Source organism: Galeopterus variegatus, unplaced genomic scaffold (genome assembly GCF_000696425.1).
Source record: "Galeopterus variegatus unplaced genomic scaffold, G_variegatus-3.0.2 Scaffold192, whole genome shotgun sequence".
Taxonomy (NCBI): domain Eukaryota; kingdom Metazoa; phylum Chordata; class Mammalia; order Dermoptera; family Cynocephalidae; genus Galeopterus; species Galeopterus variegatus.
In genome coordinates this window covers 740,985-766,950 of record NW_007726303.1, presented here as the reverse complement: position 1 = coordinate 766,950, position 25,966 = coordinate 740,985, and the positions used below count along the sequence as shown (strand labels likewise).

General features: G+C 36.5%; 1 protein-coding gene across 1 annotated transcript in view; it reads left to right on the top strand.

Annotated features, from left to right (window-relative positions):
* The window catches only part of STXBP5L (syntaxin binding protein 5-like), a gene marked incomplete at its 5' end in the record, with an annotated part of 166,822 nt that overhangs the window by 114,075 nt on the left and 26,781 nt on the right, over positions 1-25,966 (top strand). Inside the window, 2 exons of the mRNA XM_008564944.1 lie at positions 20,188-20,358; positions 23,972-24,211. Of these exons, the coding sequence (XP_008563166.1) occupies positions 20,188-20,358; positions 23,972-24,211 (411 nt within the window). The remainder of the gene's footprint in view (positions 1-20,187; positions 20,359-23,971; positions 24,212-25,966) is intronic.

Sequence of the window (25,966 nt, the reverse complement as noted above, 5' to 3'; positions counted from 1 at the left end):
AGTACTAGGATATATTAGACAACTCCTAGAAAAAGTAAAACAAGAGTTATGATATTACTATCATAGTTGAATTCAAGGCAAAATATATTAAATGAAAAAGAGCTTATATTTTTAGTGATGAAATCTACAGTCCACAATGAAACATTTTTATAAATATTAATGCACTGAATTATGTAGAAGTAACAATAGTATAACAAAAACAGTAAGAAAATGATAAAAAATGAACAGAAATGCAATAATGAAAGATTTTAATATAATTTAACAACTCAAGAAGACAAGAAATTAGAAAGACTACAGAGGAACAAAGAAACATAATTAACATGGAAGATTTATTTAATATATCTTGAACTTTATGCCTTGAAATATGTTATTTTCAACTGCCCATTGAAAATTTACTGAAATTAAGCATGTATTAAAACCACAAAGAAAACTTCAATTATAAAAAGTAGAATATTACAAACCATATTCTCTAATTACAAATCAATTGCCTAAGAAATTAATAATAACAAATGGAAAACAAAAACAATACCTAGTACCTAGAAGATTTTTAACTCTTTAATAACTCTTGGGCCTGTTTCTAACTTGCTAGATTAGTAGCTAGATTTTTTAATAGCCCCTCTATAATCATGAAGCAAGAACTCTAAAAATTCTAGAATAGGCACCTACAAGCTAGAGAGCAACTATAAAACTGTTTACCAGAAGTAGAGAGCAAAGAAGGGGAGCTAGAGAAAAACAAAATTCCAGACTGTATGAAGAAATTTAATGCTAAGAAAGATGCTAAAAAATTAACTTCTATAACATCAATCATCCCTAATGGAATTAATTTTATAAAAAGCATATAACAAAGACTTTAAAAATAATTTAGGATACTCAAAGAGAATAATGTAATAACTTTAAATTTTTAAAAGATCAAGAAATTATGAAGCAAAAATAAGCATAAATTTTTTAAAATTACCAATAGGAATCATGTAGAAATTCTGGAACTAAGAAATACAGTAGCTAAAATGAAAAATTTGTTACAGGGATTCAATACCAAATTTGAGCAAGCAGAAGAAAGAATTGGCCAACATGAAGATGGCACAATTGAGATGGAGAAAAGTGAACAGAGTATAAAGGACTTCTGGAACACAATTAAGCATACCAACATATATATTATGGGAGTACCAGAAGGGGAAAAGAGAGAGAGAAAGAGAAAAGAAAGAGTATTTGGAGAAATAATGGTTTAAAATTTCTCAAATTTGAGGAAAGACATCATCCAAGAAACTCAATGAACTCCAAGTATGATAAACTCAGAGACCCACACTGAGTTCCATTGTCATTAAATCTTCCAAAGACAAAGGCAGGATCTTAAAAGCAGCAAGAGAGAAGTGACTCATCGTGTACAAGGGATCTTCTTTAATAGCAAACCAAGAAGCTTATGCACAACAAAAGAAACAATCAACAAAGTGAAGAGACACTTACAGAATTGGAGAAAATATTTGCAAACCATACATCTGACAAGGAGTTAATATTAAAAATATATAAGGAATGCAAACACTCAATAGAAAAAAACCAAAACAAACAAATGCATTTTCCTGACAATTAGTGATGTTGACCTCCTTTTCATATACCTGTTGGCCTTTTGTGTGTCTTCTTTTGAGAAATGTTTACTCAGGTTCTTTGCCAATTTTAGTTGGATTATTTGGGATTTTTGCTGTTGAGATATTGCCTCACACTTGTAAGAATGGCTTTGAGCAAAATAAAAATAATAATAATAATAACAAGTGTCAAGTGTTGACAAGGATGTGGTTGAAAAAAGTAAAACTTATAAGTGCTGGTGGGAAAGTACATTAGTAGAGCCATTATGAAAGTAGTATGGATGTCCTCAAAAAATTAAAAGAATAACTACCATATGATCAAGCAATTCCACTTCTGGGTATTTATCCAAAGAAATTGAAATCAAGATCTTGAAGATATACCTGCACTTCCATGTTTAAAAGTTTTTTAAGTAAATAGATAATAAATTTTTTAAAATGAAGCGATCAAACATGTAGGAAAGATGAGATCCACTAGAAAAGTCTTGCCCTACAATCTTTCAACAAATAGAAACTTAAATGCAGGACTTCCATTTCTGTTAATATAGTGGATTGAAGATCCTGAAAGATTTTCTGTTGTGTAACATCTGAAAATGTTCATTAAAATATTTTTAAACCCTTTGAAAAACAAAAGCAAAGCAAAAGCAATAATAGCCAATTCCTCATCAGAAACCATGGAAGCCAGAGATAGTGGATGACATAAAGTACTGGAAGGAAGGAAAAAAAGCTATCAGAAGAATTCTATATCTGAAAAGATTTTCCTTCAAAAATGATAGAAAAATTAATACATTCCCAGATAAACAAAAGCAGAGGGAGTTCATCACTAGTAGACCATCCCTACAAGAAATGCTAAAGGGAGTCCTATAGGCTTAAATGAAAGGACACCAGACAGGAACTCAAATACATACAAAAAATAAATAACACCAGTTAAGGTAACTACATAGGTAAATGTAAAAGCCATTATTAATGTATTTTTAGTTTTTTAGCTCCTCTTTTTGGTTTCCTATAAGATTTAAGAGACAAATGCATAAAACATTAATTATAAATCATTCTTTATGGGCATGCAAAGTATTAAGATGTAATTTATGATAGCAACAACAAAAGGGGAGATGATGAAGCTGTACTGGAGCAAAATTTTGTATTCTATTGAAGCTAAGTTAGTATCAATTCAAAATAAATTGTTATAAGTTTTTAGGATGTTAATTGTAATCACTGGGGTATACCTTAAGAAAATTAAAAATACTCAGAAAGGATACAAGGAGGGAATCAAAAAGGTACACTAGGAAAAAACAAACAAACAAAAAAGAAGGCTACACTTTAAGGAAATAGAAAAAGAACAAATTAAACAAGCTAGCAAAAGTAAAGAGACAGTAAAGATTAGAGAGAAGATAAGTATTGGAGCCATTCAGGAACAAAAAAAGTTATGACTTAAAGAAAATGAATAAAAAATGGCAGAAGGGCCGGCCCGGTGGCGCACTGCATTAGTGCGCCGCTTGGGAAGCGCGGCGGCGCTCCCGCCGAGGGTTCGGATCCCACATACAGACCGGTTCCCGCTCACTGGCTGAGCGAGGCGCAGGAGCAACACCGAGGGTTGCGATCCCGTTGCCGGTCCCGGTCCGGTACGGGGGCGACACTGAGGGTTGCGATCCGTTGCCGGACACGGAAAAAGACAAAAAAAAAAAAATGGCAGAAGATTCCTTATAAGTAATCACATTAAATGTAAGTAGGTTAAACTTACCAATTAAAAGACCAAGATTGATAGAATGTTAAAAAATAAAAATATGTTAACAACTACAGATAGAACTGCCATACAATCCAGCAATCCCATTGTTGGGTGTATACCCAAAGGAATGGAAATCATCACATCAAAGAGATACTTGCACTACTATGTTTATTGCAGCTCTATTTACAATAGCCAAGAATTGGAACCAACCTAAATGTCCATCGACAGATGACTGGATAAGGAAAATGTGATACATATACTAAGTGGGATACTACTCTGTCCATAAAAAAAGAATTAAATTCTGCCATTTGCAGCAACATGGATGAACTTAGAGAAAATTATGTTAAGTGAAACAAGCCAGGCACAGAAAGAGAAATACCACATGTCCTCCCTCATAAGTGGGAGCTTAAATAAAGACAGAGAGAGAGAGAGAGAGAGAGAGAGAGGAAAAAAAGAAACAGAAACCATGCCATTTGCAGCAACATGGATGAACTTAGAGAAAATTATGTTAAGTGAAACAAGCCAGGCACAGAAAGAGAAATACCACATGTCCTCCCTCATAAGTGGGAGCTTAAATAAAGACAGAGAGAGAGAGAGAGAGAGAGAGAGAGAAAGGAAAAAAAGAAACAGAAACCATAATAATACTTCAAACTTTAAAAAAAAAAAAGAAAGAGAGAAGAGAACTGTGGTTGTTAGAGGTGAAAAGGGAGGAGAGGGAAGGGGATTAGCAAGAAATTAGTTAAAGGTTCACAAAGACTGATTATGTTTTGTAAACACGAGCATACTAGTTATCCTGATTTGATCACATATTGTTCACATTCTGTACCCCACAAATATATATAATCAATTATCTTTCAATAAAGCAAATAAATAAAATTAAAATGTGATCCAACTGTATGTTGTCTATGAGAGACTTATTTTAGATCCAAAAACACAAATAGGTTAAAAGTAAAAGGATGAGAAAATATACTCCATGTAAATAGTAACTGAAAGAGAGCTGGGGTGGCAATATAAATATTAGACAAAGTAGACCCTAAGTCAAGTCCAAAGTTGATGCAGGAGATAACAAAGGCCATTATATATTGATAAAAGGGTCAATTCATCAAGAAGATACAACAATTATAAACACACACACACACCACACAGCACAGCCCCAAAATATACAAAGCAAGCATTGACAGAGTTGAAGGGAGAATTAGGTTGTGTAATAGTCGGAGAATTCAATAGCCTACATTCAATAACCAATAGAACATGTAGACCGGAGATTAAAAAAAAGTAAATAGAGTACCTGAACAACACTATAAAACAACTAGCCTTAACAGATACATATAGGGTACTCCTCACAACAGCAGAATACATATTCTCAAAGGCACATGGAGCATCTACAATACAAAACATATTAGTCCCCCAAACAAGCCTCAAAAAATTTGAAATCATACAAATTTTTATGTCACGGCAATGGAATGAAACTAGAAGTTAGAAAAAAGACTGGAAAATTTACAAATATTTGAAAATTAAACAACATACTCTTAAATGAATGTGTCAAAAAAGAAATCACAAAGAAAATTTAAAAATACTTTGAGACCAATAAAAATAAAAAGCAAAATTTATGTATTGCAGCAAAACAATGTTCAGAGGGAAAATAATAGCTATAAATATCTACATTAAAAAGAATGATCTCAAATTAGCAACCTACACTACACCTTAAGGAAACAGAAAAAGTGCAAGTGAATCACAAAGCTAGCAGAAGAAAGAAGACAGTGAAGATTAGAGAGAAGATAAACAAAACCAAGAGTTGATTTCTTTGAAAAGGTCAAAAAATTGACAAAGCTTTACCTAGAGTAAGAAAAAAAGGAGAAAACATGTAAAAAAAGTAAAGTCACAAATTAAATTGGGGACATTACTATTTACCTTAAATGTATACCAACATTTGATAACCAAAATGAAATGGGCAAATTCATAGAAACAGTTGAATTACCTAAAGTGAGTGGCTCAGGAAGAAAGAAAAAATCTGATCATAGCTATAACAAGTAAAGAGATTGAGTCAGTATTCAATAATCGCCCAACAAAGAAAAGTCTGGCATGACAAAACTTCACTGGTGAATTCTACCAAACATTTAAGGAAAAATTAACACCAATCCTTCTCAAACTCTTCCAAAAAATACAAGAGTGGGGAACATTTCCTACCTCATTCTATAACATCAGCATTACCCTAATTTCAAAGCCATACAAAGAACACCAAAAGAAAATAAAATTACAGACCAACATACTTTATGAATATAGATGCAAAAATTCTCAACAAAATACTAGCAAACTTCATCTAGCAGCAGATTAAAGGGATTAATTATATACCATGACCAAGCGGGATTTATACAGAAATGCAAGGTGGTTCAATATAAGAAAATCAACAATGTAAAAATCACATTAATAAAATTAATTTTTAAAAAAACACATGCTAATCTCAATTGATGCAGTAAAAACATTTGACAAAGTAATAAAAACACTCAGGAATCTCGGAATAGAAAGGAACTTCCTCAATCTGATAAAGGGCATTTAACAAAACCCACAGACAACATTCTGCTCAGTGATGAAAGACTGAAAACTTTCCTTCTTTATTTTTTAGATTTTTTTATAATTTGGTTTTTTTTTTTAGTTGAAACATACTGGACATACATATTTGTGGAGTACAGAGTTGAATATCAATACATATATACAGTGTGCAATGACCAAATGGTAATTAGCATATTCATCATTACAATACTTAATCATTCCTTTGTGATGAGGACATTCAATCTCCTCTCTTCTAGCTATTTGATAATATGAAGTAAATTATTGTTAATAATAGTTGCCTAGCTCAACTGTACACCAGTAGAACTTATTTTTCCTATCTAGCTGTTTTGTGTCCATTAACTAACCTCTCAATGTCCCATCTCCCTTTTCCTCTTCTTGTTGCCTCTAGTAACCACAGTTCTGCTCTCTCCTTCTGAAAGTTCAACTTGTTATTATAATTATTGTTTCTTTCTTTCCTCCTTTATTTTTTGCTCCCACTCATGAGTGAGAGCATATGGGATTTCTCTTTCTGTGCCAGGCTTTGTTCACTTAACACAGTTTTCTCCAAGCTTATCTATTCTGCTGTGAATGGCAGAATATCATTCTTTTTTATGGCTGAGTAGTTTTCCATTGTGTATATATACTACATATTCTTTATCCAATTGTCTATTGATGGGCATTTAGGTTGATTCCATATCTTGGCTGTTGTGAATAGAGCTTCAATAAACATGGGAGTACAGGTGTCCCTTCCACATGCTGATTTCCATTCCTGTGGGGATATACCCAATAGTGGGATTGCTGGATCATATGGTACTTCTATCTCTAGTTGTCTGAAAAACCTCCATAATATTTTCCATATGACTGTACTGATTTACGTTTCCACCAACAGTGTATAAGGGCTCCCCTTTCTCCACATCCTAGCCAGCATTTGTTATTTTCTGTCTTTTCTATACTAGCCAATCTAACTGGGGTGAGATGATATCTCAATGTAGTTTTGATTTGCATTTCTCTAATTATTAGTGATGTTTAGCATTTTTTCATATACGTGTAGGCCATTCATATGTCTTCTTTTGAGAAATGTCTATTCATCTCTTTTGCCCATTTTTTAATAGGATTATTTGGATTTTTTTACTATTAGGTTGTTTGTGTTCCTTGTATATTCTCTTGGATGCATAGTTAACAAGTATTTTCTCCCACTCTTTAGGTTGTCTTTTCACTGTTGATTGTTACCTTTGCTGTGCAGAAGCTTTTTAGATTAATATAGTCCCATTTGTTTCTTTTTTCTTTCGTTGCCTGTGATTTTGAAATCTTATTCATATAGTGTTTGCGAAGTTCTACATCCTAAAGTATTTCCCCTATGTTTTCTTCTAAGAGTTTTACAGTTTCGGGTCTTATATTTAAGTCTTTAATCCATTTTGAATTGATTTTGGTATATAGCAACAAATACAGGTCTAGTTTCATTCTCATACACATGGATATCCAGTTTTCACAGCACCATTTATTGAGGAGACTGTCCTTTCCCACATGTATGTTCTTGGTGCCTTTGTCAAAGATCGGTTGGCTGTAAATATGTGAATTAATTTCTGGGTTCGCTCTTCTGTTCCATTGGTCTTCTGTTCCATGTATCTATTTTTATGCCAGTATCAGCTGTTTTGGTAACTATACCTTCGTAGCATAATTTAAAGTCAAATAGTGTAATATCTCTAGCTTTTAAAAAGTTTTTTGGATAGGATTGTTTTGGCTATCCAGGCTCTTTTGTTGTTCTTTATGAATGTTAGGATTTTTTGTTATTTCTGGATGCACAAATTCTTTTAATGTTCATGAAGTTCAACTTGTCAATTTTTTCATTTTTTTGTCTATTTTTTCATTCCTGTGCCTTTGGAGTCATATTCAAGAAATTGTCACCAAATCCAATGCATCAAGTTTTGCCCTTTGTTGTCTTCTTGGAGTTTTATAGTTTTAATTCTTACTTATAGGTCTTTGATCCATTTTGAGTTAATTTTTGTATATGGTGTTAGATAAGGGTCCAATTTCATTCTTTTACATGTGGGTGCACTGTTTTACCAGCAACATTTGGTGAAAAGACTATCCTTTCCCCGTTCAATGGTCTTGGCCCCCATGTCAAAGTTCATTTGTTGTTTCTGGGCTTTGTTGGACTTTATGCCATTGCCACACTGCTTTAATTATTGTAGCTTTGTAGTAAGTTTTGAAATCAGAAAGTTTGAATCCTCCAGCTTTGTCTTCTTTATCAAGATTGTTTTGACTGTTCGTGGTTAAGATTTCATATGAATTTTAGGATAAGTTTTTCTATTTCTGCAAAAAACTTCATTAGAATTTTCATTGCATTGAACCTGTAGATCACATTGGGTAGTATTGACATCTTAACAATATTAAGTGCTCTAATTCATGAACATGGGATGTGTGTCCATTTATTTCTATCTTCTTTAACTTCATTTTGCAATGTTTTGTTGATTTCATTGTACTAGCATTTCACCTCTTTAGTTAAATTAATTCTAACTATTTTGTTATTTTTGATGTTATTTACATAGAATTGTTTTTGTAATTTCCTTTTCTCATTGGTTGCATAAACAAATGAAACTGATATTACTTTGTTGACTTTGTATTCTGCCATTTTGCTAAATTCTTTTATTAGCTCTAACAATTCTTTGTTTTGGTAGAAGCTTTAGGGTTTTCACAAATGGCTTTTATTATGTTGAAACAGTTTCCTTCTATTCCTAGTTTGTTAAGTGATTTTACTATGAAATCATATTGAATTTTGTCAAACGCTCTTTCTGTATCAATTAGGATGATCGTATGGGGGGGGTTCTTCATTTTGTAACTATTTTATTAAAATGATTCATTTTTGTATGTTGAACCATCCTTGCAATCCAAAAATTAATCCCACTTCATCATAGTATATAATCCTTTTAATATGCTGCTGAATTCTGTTTGCTAGTATTTTATTGAGTATTTTTGCATAAATGTTCATGAGGGATATTGGTATATAGTTTTCTTGTAGTATCTCTGTCTGGCTTTGGTCTGAGGGTAATGCTTGCCTGACAGAATGAATTAGGAAGTGTTCGGTCCTTTTCAATTTTTGGAAAAGTTTGAAAAGTATTGATATTAGTTCTTCTTTAAATGTTTGGTAGAATCCACCATTGAGCCATCAGATCCAAAGCTTTTCTTTATCAGGAGATTTTTATTACTGGTTCATTCTCCTTACTATTTATATATAAATGCATATTTTCTATTTCTTCATGATTTGATCTTGATAGCTTTTGTGTTCTTAGGAATTTTTCCATTTCATCTAGGTTATCCAATTTGTTGGCATACAAACTTTCATAGTACTCTCTTATAATCCTTTTCATTTCTGTAGACCCATTAGTGACATCCCCATTTTCATTTCTGATTGTAGTAATTTGAGTCTTTTCTCTTTTTTTCTTAGTCCATCTAGCTAAGGGTTTGTCAATTTTGTTAATGTTTCCAAAGAACCAACTTTTGGTTTCATTGATTTTCTCTATCATTTTTCTATTCTCTTTACCTCTGTTCTAATGTTTATTATTTCCTTTATTCTGCTAGCATTTGGTTTAGTTTTCCTTTCCTTTTGTAATTCCCTAAGTTGTAAAGTTAGGTTGTTGATTTGAAATCTTTTTTGTTTGTTAATATAATCATTTGTAGCTATAAATTTTCCCTTAGCACTGCATTCACTGTGTCCCCATAAGTTTTGTTATATTGTGTTTTTGTCTTCATTTATCTCTAAATTATTTTCTAATTTTATTTCTGATTTCTTCTGTGATCCACTGGTGTTTACATGTGTTGTTTAATTTCCACAAATTTTTGAATTTTCCAATTTTTCTTCTGTTATTGATTTATAACTTCACCCCATTGTGACGAAGCCATAAATTGTCTCAATAGATTTAAAAAATTAATATACCACAATGGGTCAGAGAAGATAAGTTGTATGATATTTATTTTTTTTAATCTGACCCACAATGGGTCAGAGAAGATAAGTTGTATGATTTTTTAAAACATCTATTGAGACAATTTATGGCTAACATATGGTCTATCCTGGAAAATGTCTCACATGCACTTGAGAAGAATGTGTATATTGTTGTTTGTGGGTAAAGTATTTTGTTATGTCTGTCAGGTCTAGTTGGTTTATTAGTTTAAGTCCTTTATCTTCTCACTTATTTTCTGTCTGATTGCTCTGTCTGATTATTGAAAGTGGGATATTGAAGTCTCCAACTATTATTTTAGGATTGTCTATTTCTCTCTTCAATTCTGTCAGTTTTTGCTTCATATAATTTGATGGTTTCCCGTTAGATGCATAAATATTTAAAATTGTTCTCTTCTTGCTATATTGAGCCTCTTAGTACTATATAATGTTGTTTTAAAGTGTTTGTCTAGTATATCTGCCATCAGGTCTTTTTCAGGGATAGTTTCTAGTTGTTGTTTTTTTTTTGAATGGGCAATACTTTCCTGTTTGTATGCATAGAGATTTTTTGAAAACTGAACCTTTGAATTTAATAATGTGATAACTATGGAAATGAGATTTGCTCTTTTCCCTAGGGCTTGATTTTTTATTGTTTTTGTTCATGTTTTTATTATTGTTATTGTAGGCTGTCTTTGTGCCAAAGATCAGCCTGAGGTCTAATATTAAGGTTTTCTCAAGTCTTTTCGGAGCCTTTCCCTGAGCATCATTTTCTAATTTTCCTTGTATATGCAGTTTTTTTTTTAAGTTCTAGTCTTTAATGTCCAGCTTTCTAAAGAAGAGAATGAGAAAAAATTAAGGTGTTGGAAGAAGGGCATTGGACCTTTAAATCCTCTGGGAATCACTTTAGCCAGAGGAGGAGGGGCTTGCAAGAATTAGGGCAGGTGCAACAATGGCTGCCCACTTCTTTGTCTATGTCTCTGTCTTTAGAAGCAGAATCAGTGATCAGAACATAGATCCTTGATATTTGCAAGATAGGATTCTTTTTGCACCCCTGCCCCGTTTCCTGCAAGGTATGTGCAAGCTGCTTCAGAGACATGTGCATAGCTGCCTGCCATGGTGCTGGGAGTGGAGAATAGGTAGGTGCTACTGTTCTAAGAGCTAAAATTGACTGAAATTAACTGCAATTTACCATCTAAGCCTTCCCCTGAAAGTTTCATACCTTCAATTGACTCCAGATTTACAAAATAGCTACATCAGACCGATTCTGCCAGTGCAATTATTGTCTAGGTGGGGACACATTTTCCTGGTGTTTCCTACTCCTCATCTTCTGTGCTCCTATTTGATTTTTATAAAATATGACTTCTATCTCTTTGTTGAATTTCTCATTTTTAAATTTATTGTTTTCCTGATTTCATTTAGTTTTCTCTTTGTTCTCTTGTAGATCACTAGACTTCTTAAAACAATTATTTTGAATTTTTGTCAGGCAATTTATAGATGTCTAGTTCTTTGAGGTTAGCCACTGGAGCTTTATTTTATTCCTTTGGTAGTGTCATGTTTCCTTGATTTTCATGTTCCTTGAAGCCTTGCATTGCTCTCTTTGCATTTAAAGAAGTATTCACCTCCTCCAGTCTTTACTGACTGGTTTCAGAAAAGATCTTCACCAATCAACTCAGTGAGAGAATCTGAGGGTCTCTCAGATCTTTTTTATGGATATGTCTGTTCCACTCCTCTTGTTCCCTTTTGGAGGAGAAATCTTAGGATTATGTGCTTTTTCTTGATCCTGAAAAGCCAGGTTGAGTGCTGAGAAACCCATTTATTTTCTTTAAGGCGGTTCCTTGAGGTGTTCAATGTTGTATACCTTTTCCCAGTTCAGCTGAATTGAGCCAGCTATTGATATCTGTGTGCTGTCTATGAGGAATTGTGACATGTGCAGGGGAGCATGCATATCATCTTTGGGGGATTGTAGGATACTGGCCATTGAGGGGGCATGTGGAGTGCTGGAGGTGCTTTTCAGCTAGCTCAGGATGTCCACATCTGAGGTGTCCTTCAGGGTTTGTGAGCAGGGTTCTTGGTGGAGTCCATGAGCTAATTAGTAGGCTCTTCAGCTGGTTGGTTAGATCTGTATGCTGGTTGCTATGAGCACCTGCTCCTCTTCTCTGCTCCTAGCTGTCCCCAGACCATTTAGCCCTGCTTATCCCCTTAGGGTTCTGAGTAAGGTAAGACAGAAGTTGGCCTCTTGGGCAGTGTCCTGCAATGCTGAGGCAGGATGGTGCTCACTTCGCTCTCACTTACCTCTGTGGAAGAAATTAGGAGCCAAAGTCTCTCTTGGCACTGAGCTGCACCACCTTGAAGGAAGGGTGACAGGAGTAAAGTAATACTGTATTTCTTACCCTCTCAATGTACCTATTGTCATGTTTTTTCGCCCTACCACTATGTTGGAAACTCTCAGCTGGACTCCCAGGCCCCCATAAGGGTATTCTCATCCGTGGGGTAAGTTGGCCTCTTGGGCAGTGTCCTGCAATGCTGAGGCAGGATGGTGCTCACTTCGCTCTCACTCACCTCTGTGGAAGAAATTAGGAGCCAAAGTCTCTCTTGGCACTGAGCTGCACCACCTTGAAGGAAGGGTGACAGGAGTAAAGTAATACTGTATTTCTTACCCTCTCAATGTACCTATTGTCATGTTTTTTCGCCCTACCACTATGTTGGAAACTCTCAGCTGGACTCCCAGGCCCCCATAAGGGTATTCTCATCCGTGGGGGGTTGTTAAAAATCAGTGTTTCTGTGGGGTTTTGAGGGCTGGAACCTCCTATTCTGACATCTAGCTGATGTCAGTAGCTCATTTCTTTTTAACATTGAATAATATTCCATCATATGTATGTACTAGAGTTTATTTATCCATTCACCAACTGAAGGACACCTTGGTTGCTTTCAAGGTTTGGCTATTATGAATAAAGCTGCTATAAACATTCATGTGCAACTTTTTCTGTTATGCTCATTTGGTTAAATACTAGGGAGTACAACTGCTGAATCATGTAAGATTATATCTCATTTTTTAAGAAACTGCCAAACTGTCTTCCAGCAAAACTGTACCATTCCCACCAGCGGTGAGTAACATTTCTTGTTGCTCCACATCCTCACTAGCATTTGGTATTGTCAATGTTTTGAATTTTTCTTATTCCAATAGGTGTGCAGTTGTACAACATTGTTTTAATTTGAATTTTTTTTTTTTTGTCTTTTTTACTGACTGGTAACAGGATCGCAGTCCTCGGTGTCACGCCCGTACCTGGGACCGGCAACGGGATCACAACCCTCGGTGTTGCACCCACACCGCGCTCAGCCGGTGAGCGGGAACTGGTCTCCACATGGGATCCGAACCCCCGGCGGGAGCGCCGCTGTGCTCCCAAGCGGCGCACTCTCCAGTGTGCCACCGGGCCGGCCCTAATTTGAATTTTAAAAACTTTCCATATGCTTATTTTACATCTAGAATCTTCTTTGGTGAGGTGTATATTCAGATCTTTCACTCATTTTTTAATTGAATTGTTTGTGTCCTTATTGTTGAGTTTTAAGTGTTCTTTGTATATTATGGATATCAATCCTTTATCAGATATGTCTTTTGCAAATATTTTCTTCTAGTCTGTGGCTTGTCTTCTCATTCTCTTAAAGTGTCTTTCAAAGATCCAAAGTTTGTAGTTTTAATGAAGTCCAACTTATCAAATTTTTTTTTCACAGACCTTGCCTCTGGTGTTGTATCTAAAAATTTGTTTCCAACCCAAGGCCATCTAGATTTTCTCCTAAGTTACCTTCTAGTAGCTTATAAGTTTCATGTTTTACATTTAGGTATATGATCTATTTTGAATTAATTTTCATGAAGGACATAAGGTCTGTTTAGATTTTTTCTTTTATGTCGGTGTTCAGTTGTTCCAGCACCATTTGTAGAGAAGACTACCTCTTCATTTTACTGCCTTTACTCCTGTGTCAAAGAGCAGTTACTATATATATGTGTCGGTCTATTTCTAGGATTTCTATTCTGTTCCATTATCTACTTGTCTATTCTTTCACTATATTGCCTTGATTACTATAGCTTTATAATAAGTCTTGAAATTGGATAGTGTCAGTCTTCTGTCTTTATTTTACTCCTTCAATATTGTGTTGGCTACTTTGTATCTTTTGCCTCATCATATACACTGTTGAATCTATTTGCCAATATCCACAAAACAACTTTCTGGGGTTTTGATTGGGACTGCTCTGGATCTATAAATGAAGTTGGGAAGAAATGTCAGCCTGACAATATTGAGTCTTCTTATCCAAAAACATGGAATATCTCTCCATGTATTAGTTCTTTGATTTCTTTAATCAGAGTTTGTAGTTTTCCTCATACATTTCTTGTACCTATTTTGTTAGATTTATACCTAGGAATTTCATTCGGGGAGGTGCTGATGTAAATGTTATTGTGTTTCTAATTACAAGTTCCATTGATGGTATATAGGAAAGTTTTTTGTTCTGTGCAAATGTTTGCCAAAGATGAACTCAGCAGAGGAGGGTTTAACAATCAAATGAATAGGATGACCCATTCTGTGGATACCAGCCAATCTCTTTCTCCAACCACCTCTGTCATTGCCCAGTGGGCCGATGAGCAAAGTTGCCATGGTGGCAGGGATGGAAGTTATGCATGGGCTCAGCAACATGGACTTCCACTCACCAAGGTTGCTATGGCTATGGCCCCTGCTAAATGTTCAATCTGCCATCAGCAGAGACCAACACTGAGTTTGACATGGCACCATTCCCCAGAGTGATCAGTCCATTACCTGGTGACAGGTTGATTACATTGGACCACTTTCATTATGGCAGGGCAACATGTTGTTCTGGAATAGACACTTTCTCTGGATATGCATTTGCCTTCACTGTACACTTGCTTTTGCCATAACTACCATCCATCAACTTCCAAAATGCCTTCTTCACCGTTATTATATTCCACACAGCATTGCTTCTGATCAAGGAATTCACTTCACAACTAATGAACTGTGGCAATGGGCCCATGCCCATGGAATTTACTGGTCTTACCGTGTTCTCCACCATCCTGAAGCAGCTGGATGGACAGAAATATGAGTGCGCACACACACACACACACACACACACACACACTCTCTCTCTCTCTCTCTCCAGTTTTCTTTTGATTAATGTCCCTTTATTTTTAATCTAAATGTGTGTTTAAACTTAAATTTGGTTTCTTTTAGATAATGTATAAGTTGTGTCTTTTAGGCCACTCTGATAATCTCTGTCTTTTAATTGTGTTTATACTGTAGACATTTTAAGTGTTTATTGATATAGTTGGATTAATGTCTACCATGTTAGTTAGTTTTTTTAATTTTTTGACCTTGTTCTTTGTTCCTGTTTTTGTCTTCCACTCTTTTTCTGCCACTTGTGGCTTGAATTGAGTATTTTATATGATTCCTTTTTTTCTCCTTTCTTTTTTTTTCCTTTTTGTCTTTTTTCGTGTCCGGCAATGGATCGCAACCCTCAGTGTCGCGCCCGTACCGGACCGGGACCAGCAACAGGATCGCAACCCTTGGTGTTGCTCCCACACCTCGCTCAGCCAGTGAGCGGGAACCGGTCTGTATGTGGGATCCGAACCCTCGGTGGGAGCGCCACCGCGCTCCCAAGCGGCACACTGTAGCAGTGCGCCACCGGGCCGGCCCCCTTTTTTTCTCCTTTCCATGAACACTGTGAATTTAGTCTCAAATAGTTTTTAAGCACTCACATAAATGAATGTAACAGGAAATAAATAAATAAATTTGCTTGGAAAAAATGGACAAGTGTTGATGAATGAAGAGGAAACTTTAGATTTTAGGAACTATTAAACTCAGAGAATATAAATCTGTATACTTCAAAGCTAAAATATATAAAATCACAGCCATGAAAACCTTTGCTGTAAAAGAACCAAATTAAAGTTAGGAATAAAAATCATGCTGGTTTCAGGAGAAAATCTATGATTTGGTCTCTCTGAGTCTTCAGCTTAAAATTATTTAGAAAAATGCACTACAATAAGAGATTAAAAACCACAGAAGGGTCATCAAAAAAAAAGCAAAGAAAAGATGATATTTGACAGTCAAAGACACTGAAATAAATAAAAATTAAAAATTAGGTAAACCTCAGTTTTGGTGAGTATGATGGCAGATATGTCTTGCTATACCAGGCCAGCAGTACCATAGCTCCTAGCATGTAGGCTGAGCAGTTGACACAGTGGTCAGCGCTGAGCAGTTGACACAGTACAGAGCAGTTGACAGTGGTGTCTTAACTAAAGCAGAACTCCAGTGTGGTTGAGCATTGTTTTGGGCTGCAAAGCTTCTGACTATACCTCACAGGTTCTCCCTGAGATTTTGAGCTGCCTGATATCTTTTGATAAATTCTTTTCCTGCTTAAACAAATCAATCAGGCAAACAACCAACATTAAGCCAATTGAAAAACCAACTTGTTCCCAACCAGGGTTACATAAACAATGACAAAGGAGGAAAGGAAAGAGTTGACTATAAAATTAAGCAACAAAAAGGTAATGTAGGGCCGGCCCGGTGACGCACTGCTATAGTGCACTGCTTGGGAAGCACGGCGGCGCTCCCGCCGAGGGTTCGGATCCCACATACAGACCGGTTCCCGCTCACTGGCTGAGCGAGGCGCGGGAGCAACACCGAGGGCTGCGATCCCGTTGCCAGTCCCGGTCCGGGGGCGACACTGAGGGTTGCAATCCATTGCTGGACACGGAAAAAGACAAAAAAAAAAAAAAAAAGGTAATGTAGGTTTTTTAATATTTCAATCAATTATTTAATATTGGCTACATTCAGTATGGTTAAATGTAAAGTCTTTATATTTTACTTATATTCATAGTTTTTAAAATTCAATGCTTATTTTGACTTAGTATTATATTCAACATATATTTTACCATAGAATCACACTTGGTGTCATAGGCATAATAGTTTTCATTTCCTGGGTATTGTATGGTATATGAAAAGGTTTGATTAACAAGACTAGTTCACCAAGTATTAAATTAAATGTTCGTTTACACTCATCTATAAAGATATGTCAAAGACCATGTTAAAAATGATTTCAATGGGATGCAATAAGCCTTTTTTCAGTAAATCACTGTTATCCCTTACTTAATACAATAAATACAATTAAATCAAATCATGACTTAAAGGCACAAGTGAGTAAGCTAATTTAAAGAAACGTAATTTTTCAAATTTGGGAATCTTTCTGTAAAATAAAGAATAGGAATTTCTCTTTTACTTTAATTTGCTTATTGTTTTAAGGTTGAATCATTCAGAATGTTGGATGTTCTCTACATGGTATAGAGCTCTACTACTCTAAAGCACCATTGTAATCGGGGAGCAGTTGTAGGAAACAGAAACAATTGTAGCTATGTTATACAGAAAGTGATTAATACAGGAAACTAAGTGCTTATGAAATCACCAAAAGATTGGAGAAGTAGACTCTAAGCTTGGCCTAAGGTATGACTTTCAGACAGACATACCAGGGCAGCAGACACTTTTGCTACAGTTAGAAACAGAGAATCAGAAGACCACTGCCAATCAGCTTTTCAACTTAAGAACATATGGTTTTAAGTAAGATGAGGAATCTACCACAACTGCCTCCTGACACAAAAAATTCTGTGACTGGACTCTGAAAAGCTGCCTTCAAAACAAAATAGTCTCCATTCCAATCAGACCAAAGAAGCAGAACATATGGCTTCCATTCCATTTTCAAAATCATTTGCCAGATTTTTTGAAAGCCTGAGCCACTATGCAAAAAAGCCAATTCCTGAGGCCACCATGCCCAAGACTTCTGAAGCCCAAGCCTCTTGAAGAAGCCACCACTGACAATTTCAACCGAGCTCAGCCTTCGCTTCATTCTAGCCCAGGCACATGAGTAAAGAAGTTTGCAAAGGATTCCAACCCCCAGCCATTCAAGTACTCTCGACTAATGCCCCAGACATCATGTAGTTAAGACATCCCCACTTTGCCCTAAAGTCCTGGCGTACAGAATCTGTGAGCACAATAAAATGATTATTATTTTACATCATCTTTTGGAGTAATTTTTTTAATGCAACAAGAGATAACCAAAACACATAATATCATAGATTTTTATGTTTCTACAAGCACTTCAGAAATACCTTTAAAGATTATAATAATCTATTATGTGATATATACCACAATATACCTAAAACCTTGTGCTTCGTTGTAAAAAATAGCTGTTTTACAGTTTTTCTGTAAACTAACACTACGGTGAATATCTTTATCAATAGAGGTTTTTTCTTTTGTATTTAGCCCTTTATTATCATTAATCTCCAGAATAACTGTGTCTAAGCTATGACCAATTTTGTTTCTAAATATTTTATACCAATTAATATTTATTTTGAATTATTTAACATGATAAAAAAGTTTTAAAAAAGCAAATTCACTTCCATATATTTTAAAAATTATTTTAAAAAACTACAAAAATATTATTCTCTCAAGGTCCATCCATGTTGTTGCAAATGGCAGTATCTCATTAGTTTTTATAGCTGAGTAGTATTCCATTGTGTAGATATACCACATTTTCCGTATCCACTCATCCGATGATGGACATTTGGGTTGATTCCAGCTCTTGGCTATTGTGAAGAGTGCTGCAATGAACATTGGGAAACAAGTATACCTTCGACTTGATGATTTCCATTCCTTTGGATATATTCCCAGCAGTGGGATAGCTGCGTCGTATGGTAGATCTATCTTCAGCTGTTTGAGGAACCTCCAAACCATTTTCCATAGGGGTTGCACCATTATGCATTCCCACCAACAATGTAAGAGAGTTCCTTTTTCTCCGCAACCACGCCAGCATTTATCTTTCAGCGTCGTTTGGATTTTTGCCATCCTAACTGGGGTGAGATGGTATCTCAGTGTGGTTTTGATTTGCATTTCCCGGATGCTGAGTGATGTTGAGCATTTTTTCATATGACTGTTGGCCATTTGCATATCTTCTTTAGAGAAATGCCTACTTAGCTCTTTTGCCCATTTTTTAATTGGGTTGCTTGTTTTTTTCTTGTAAAGTTGTTTGAGTTCTTTATATATTCTGGATATTAGTCCTTTGTCAGACATGTATTTTGCAAATATTTTCTCCCACTCTGTTGGCTGTCTTTTAGCTCTGTTAATTGTTTCTTTTGCTGTGCAGAAACTTTTCAGTTTGATATAGTCCCATTTGTTTATTTTTCCTTTGGTTGCCCATGCTTTTGGGGTCATATTCATGAAGTCTGTGCCCAGCCCTATTTGCTGAAGGGTTTCTCCTATATTTTCTTTAATAAGTTTTATTGTTTCAGGGTGTATATTAATAAACTACAAAAATAAATCCTTCAAATTGATCAGCCATATTGAAAACAAAAGGATATGGCTAGACACTCTGGGATGCTCATGTGTGGTGATGTCAGCAGACCTCATGAGTCAAACATGAGAAGCTGGGGGAAATTTGGCTACCACAGCAGGTGGGGGGAAAACAAGAAAAATAAGCATGTTGAATCATCTATTAATTGACACAAGCCTGTTATGCGCTGGATTGAAACAATATTCATATGAAACAGTCACCAAAAGATGGTCACAGCTAGGCAAGAGTGGCTTTGGTTTAGTAAGTTCAAGGAGTTCAGGCTAAGTGAACAAATTTCACAGTTCTCAGGGCTCTGCTACACACTCTTGTACCTAGTTGAGAGGGTATGAAGAGGGCTACAATCCTTCCAACATTCCTCTGGACAAGCAGTGAGCCCTAGAGCAAAGTGTTCTGTCTGTGGAAAGGGCAGCTTTTTCTCACTGATGTACCCAGAGAAGGAGGTGTTGTTGCCATTTGAACCCCCAAGTATTTGTGGTTTCTAATTCACACTAAGTTGTTAGTGCCAGCTGTTGCCCTCAGTGTTCTTCCTATTTATTGAGACTAGTTACCATAAGGAAGGAGGGAAAGAGCTCTTGACCTAGTTCCCCCATGGCTAAGTCATCATGGGATATTTCTGCCTTTCCATCTGGGATTTCTGAGATTTATGTCAATGTGGAAGATAACTGGTTCCAAAAGGTTTGGATCTCAGTGTTCATTATGTGAGCCTCCTAAACCCTAACTAAGTATATCTTAAAAGTTGCTTCCCCTTTACAAATATTTTAGCTGACCCTATTACCCAATGTTTAGCATACAGACACTATGTGAGAAAATCTGGATTAGAATCCTGATTTGGCTAACTACTGAAATTATGACTAAATCTTAAGATAGCAAGGACTTAGCCATATTCATATGGTTTGGAAAAAGAGGAATTCTTGCTCATCTTCATTAATTAATCTACACATTTGGATTCCTTTATACTAAGATTGAATTATGATATTTATGTTCCCTTCCTCCTCTTGGTACAGACCATGTAAATGGACACTGCACAAGTCCAACTTCTCAGAGTTGCAGTTCTGGGAAACGTCTTTCTAGTGCTGATGTTTCGAAAGTAAATCGCTGGGGTCCTGGAAGACCTCCATTTCGAAAGGCACAGTCAGCCGCTTGCATGGAGATTTCTTTACCAGTTACAACAGAAGGTAGGTTTAACATATCAATTTTTATGGGTACAGTTAAAATTTGGTTTACCATGGTAATGGAAACTGGGAGACAAGGGATGGAGGTCACATGTAAGAGATTTAAAAAACTACTAGACAATGAGTAGCTGAGAGCCTGGTGGGGCTGTGGCCAGGAATCCAAATCCAGTCCTCACTACGCCTCCTTCCTCATCTCTAAAGCCAGAATGGCTATGTTTAAGTGTAGGCTCCTCCTTCCTCTGTACAAAGGAACACCTATGCCTTAATCTGTTCTCTACCATTTCAGTAATTACTAAGAATTTATTTCTGTATCTGTAGACAGTTATCAGTGTCTTGCCACCTTATTTCCTTAACTGTCAAATGAATATGACCAAGAAAAAAGACAAGATATTAAATTCTAAAGTTTGCAATCTCATCTTCATATGTTTTTAAAAAGAAAGACTATTTGCTTATTTACAGAATGAGTATGGGAGCAGGGAGTAAAGTACAAGAGCCAGAAGCCAGAAATTTTTAGAGAGGGAAAAAAGAGGGAAACTTGTGACTTTGCTGTTACTGTCTTGTTGATAAGGATCTTTAGGGAGATAGAAAAAAATAATTTTAGGAAGATTTGCTATAGTAATTTTTTTTTTAAGAAAATGCAATTTTATTATTAATTTTTTTTTACATTCCAGGATGTTGTTGTGCAGCAGTTAGGAGGGAGGGGGAGTGGGGAAGGGGGAAGGAAATGTGATGGAAGAAGGAGGAAGGAGGAGGGGTGGGATTGTGGCCTGTGGCACCTCCCTCATTCCCACAGGGGAGACCAGGGAAGCTTCCAGTGGTGGCTTGGTCATTGCCGGGCTAGGTGCAGATGTCAGGTGGGTGTGGCAAAAGCCCTCAAACCCCCGACCACCCCAGCTTGGGAACCCAGGGCCCTTTTTGCTGTGGCTTGGTGGTCACCACTGGGCTGGCTGTGGGTGTTGGGGAGGTGAGGCTGAGGCCCTCAGCCCCCCACCACCCCAGCTTAGGAGAGCCCAGGGTGCTTCCTGCAGTGGCTTGGTGGTGGTTGCTGGGGTGGTTGCATGTGTCAGGGGTGTGTGGTTGAGGCCCTCAGCAATGTCCCTCGACACCCTTGGGACTGGTTGCAGGGGTTGGGGGGCATTGCTGAGGCCCCTAGGCCTCCACCCTTTCTGGCTCGGTAGCCCAGGGTACTTCTGGTCCTTCTAGGTGTTATAGGTGTTCTTTGGTGAAATGAGACCTTTATTAGTTAATATCAAACTTTGTCTCTGGTTACAGGTACTTTTCTTTTTCTTTCAGATCTGTGTTGGGTTATTTGCTGTTCCCCCCACTTAAACTCTGTGCTTTGTCCTTTGCTTACTTCTAAAATGGGGGAACTTCCTGTGGGGATCAGTACTTGAGCTCTGTGGTTTAGCTAAATTGCTGCTTTGCTGCTGATTCCCTAGGGAAGCCTTTTTGTGCAGCTTGGGTTTTAATGGTTGACTTTATAGGTACTTCTGGATCTAGTGAAATCTGATGCACCTAGGTTGTGTAGAAACTCTGGTCTGGGCCTGAGTCTTTTCATCAAACTGCACCCCATGCAATTCTATATTCCTAACCAGTCTCCTCTGAGTGGTCCTGTGCTGATTGGGGTGCAGATCAGCTGTCCTTGCTGTGTCCCAGTGTTCTCCCAGTGGGCCTGTCTCCCCCACTGCCCATGCTCCAAACACTTCCCATGGGACAGGCCATGCTCCGGTCCCTTGTGGTGACTCACCGGCCTCTGAATGACTCCTTTTCTTCAGTTGTTGTGGTTCCTCAATCCTATGTGGGTCCACGGGAACCCTGTTAGTGGTCTTGCTGGCCTGGGGGCTACCAAGGTCCTCTTCTCCCCTGCCACCTCCAAGCAACTTCATCCAAAGGGCACAGCTGCAGCTTTTGCCAGCTCCTACTCCGTGCGCTCAGCAGCCCCAGTCTAGAAGCCACTGGGGCTCAAAACAGTCAGAGTGGTCTTTTCTTTCTTTCATTGTGGCTTCTCCTGCCTTCATGTATTCCACAGGTCTCTCCTCCTCTTCCCCTGAGCTCTAGCGGTGCCAGCTTGGCTGTCATTGCTTTTTTATAGTTGTAAATTGGCTGACTTGTGGGAGAAAATGATGCTGGGAACTACCTATTCCACCATCTTGACCAGAAGTGCTATAGTAATTCTACGGTATAAAGTAATTCCCCATTTACTAACCCTTAAAATTTTTGATGATCTATCTTGCTTTTCAAATTCTTTAAAAATAAAATTTATTACTCAATTTTTGTTTCTTTAATATTATGATGTACTACATTTAGTCCAATGAACATGCAGATAATGATGTTCTCTCTCTAATGGGTATCTGTGAGTATCAACCTTGAATGGTGATGAGCCATGAATGGAAATATGTTCACTAGGATTGTTATAATAGAAGCAACATGTAAGGGTTATAAAGGAAGTAGCACTCTTAATCACTGGAATGAGAGTTGGGAATTTTGAGTTTTTGATATGTCTCCCTTAATTTGTACTGGATTCTGGGAAAACGAACTCTAAGTCTCTCTCTCCAAATCTATGAAACATATAGATTATCTCTAAGCTTCCTTTCATCTCTAAGTTCTATGCAAATGATTATTTTTATAAATTTACTGAGGGATAAAAAGGGGATATTAGAAATACCATATTTTGTTTTCTAGAAAAAAGATAGTCTGAGGAATCTATATTTAGTTTCTTTCTATAGAAATAATTATGAATCACACTCGTACCTATCAACAGGGAAAAAAGTCAGTATAAAGAAAAATATGAGAAGCTCGTACTCTGGAATGATTATAAGAACAGTACAGCCTTACTAATATTTAACTGAGGTGGGTGAGTTTATGCTTGTTGGAGTGTACACATGTGTAAGTATTGATGAGCAAGAGAAACTGAAGCCATCTTGTTCATTTAAGTGGGCTTCAGCCCACTGAAAGTGGTAGAAAGACTACCACTATCAACAGGATGGCATAATCTACAACTCTTTATTTGGGCCTAGGCAAAGTTAGGACTGGATTTGGATTCAAGGTAGGAAGCTTGAAACTAGTTCAGAGAAATAACAGTTGCATCTTGGTAAAAACTTTAATTTTTACAACTATAATTATCCCAGATATAGAATATGTTTTCCATAGAAGATTCATGATCCAGATGAATCCTTTCATGTCAATATCCACATATTATAAGTGGGAATTGCCAAAAAATCATTAGGAATACTTTCAATAATTGAGAGAGAGGCGTGAAGCACAATTAAAATGGTATCAGAAATTCTTGTAACCTTGACTATTTAGACTAAACCTTCTTTCCAGATTAAAAAAAATTGACTAACTTGTAAAGCAATGTAGTGAGAGAAAAATGGTGAACTGGAACTCAAGAGACTCAAGTTCTACTCCTACCTCTGCCTAAGTTTATAATTTATACTTCTACACTTCAATCTCTCCCTCTTCAAAATAAACTGGTAACTGAACAAACTGCCTTCCAGGTCAATTAACAAAGAATGAAATTCTGCTTCCCTCTCATAATCTGTGGTTTTCATGTATTTAATCTGACTTCACTTGTTGTGGAAATACACTAACACTTTTTTTATTATTATTTTCATAGAAAACCGAGAAAATTCCTATAATCGTTCTAGAAGCTCTAGCATCTCCAGTATTGACAAAGATTCCAAAGAAGCAATTACAGCACTATACTTCATGGAATCCTTTGCACGGAAAAATGACTCTACCATCTCCCCTTGTCTGTTTGTTGGAACTAGTCTGGGAATGGTGTTAATCATCTCCTTAAACCTACCATTAGCAGATGAACAAAGATTTACAGAGCCAGTCATGGTATTGCCAAGTGGTAAGAGTTGTTATTCATTCATTCCCTCATTGCTATTTTTTCGAATTTACATATGTTGTTATAAAACTTAATTTGTATTGATTCAGGACAAACATTACGAGTATAAGTATTATGTGCAATATGAACTATTGAAAATTTCATAAATCATATACTATTCCAACATTTGTCATATTGTAACTTACCTTTTTTTAAAAAAATTTATTTTATTTTGTCAATATACAAAGTGGTTGATTATTGCAGTCCATTACCGAAAGTTCCCTCCCTCCCTCCTGCCTATCCCTGCTCCGGCCCAACAACCTCATATCTGTTTGCATGGTGTATCAATTTCAAGGAATTGGAATTGTTGTGTCTTCTTCCCACCCCCCTAGTTTATTTGTGTATTTATTTATTTATTTATTTTTAGCTCCCACAAATAAGTGAGAACATGTGATATTTCTCTTTCTGTGCCTGACTCGTTTCACTTAATATAATTCTCTCTAGGTCCATCCATGTTGTTGCAAATGGCGGTATTTCATTCTTTTTTATAGCACAGTAGTATTCTACTGTGTAGATATACCAAATTTTCTGTATCCACTCATCTGATGATGGACATTTGGGCTTGTTCCAACTCTTAGCTATTGTAAATAGTGCTGCAATAAACATTAGAGAACAGGTATCCCTTCAGCATGATGATTTCCATTCCTCTTGGTATATTCCCAGCAGTGGGATGGCTGGGTCATATGGTAGATCTGTTTGCAATTGTTTGAGGAACCTCCATACCATTTTCCACAAAGGCTGCTCCATTTTGCAGTCCCACCAGCAATGTATGAGAGTTCCTTTTTCTCCGCAACCTTGGCACCATTTATCATTCACAGTCTTTTGGATATTAGCCATCCTAACTGGGGTGAGATGGTATCTCAGTGTGGTTTTGATTTGCACTTCCCGAATGCTGAGTGATGTTGAGCATTTTTTGATATGTCTGTTGGCCATTCATGTATCTTCCTTTGAGAAATGCCTATTTAGCTCTTCTGCCCATTTTTCAATTGGGTTACTTGTTTTTTTCTTGTAAAGTTGTTTCAGTTCCTTGTATATTCTTGATATTAATCCTTTGTCAAATGTATGTTTTTCAAATATTTTCTCCCACTCTGTTAGTTGTCTTTTAACTCTGTTAATTGTTTCTTTTGCTATGCAGGAGCTTTTTAGTTTCATATAATCCCATTTGTTTACTTTTCCTTTGGTTGCCTGTGCTTGTGGGGTGGTATTCATGAAGTCTGTGTCCAGTCCTATTTGCTGAAGTGTTTCTCTGATGTTTTCTTTAAGAAGTTTTATTGTTTCAGGGTGTATATTTAATTCTTTAATCCATTTTGAGTTGATTTTAGTATATGGTGAGAGGTATGGCTCTGCTTTCATTCTCCTGAATATGGATATCAAGTATTCCTAGCACCATTTGCTGAACAGGCAGTCTCTTCCCCAGTGTATAGGCTTGGTGCCTTTGTCAAAGATCAGAGGGCTATAGGTGTGTGGGTTGTTTTCTGGATTCTCCATTCTATTACATTGATCAATGTCTCTGTTTTTATGCCAGTACCATGCTGTTTTGGTTATTATAGCTTTGTAGTATAGTTTAAAGTCAGGTAGTGTTATACCTCCAGCCTTATTTTTTTTGCTCAGCATTGCTTTGGCTATGTGTGGTTTTTTGTTATTCCATGTAAATATCTGGATAGTTCTTTCCATTTCTGAGAAAAATGTCATTGGAATTTTGATGGGGATTGCATTGAA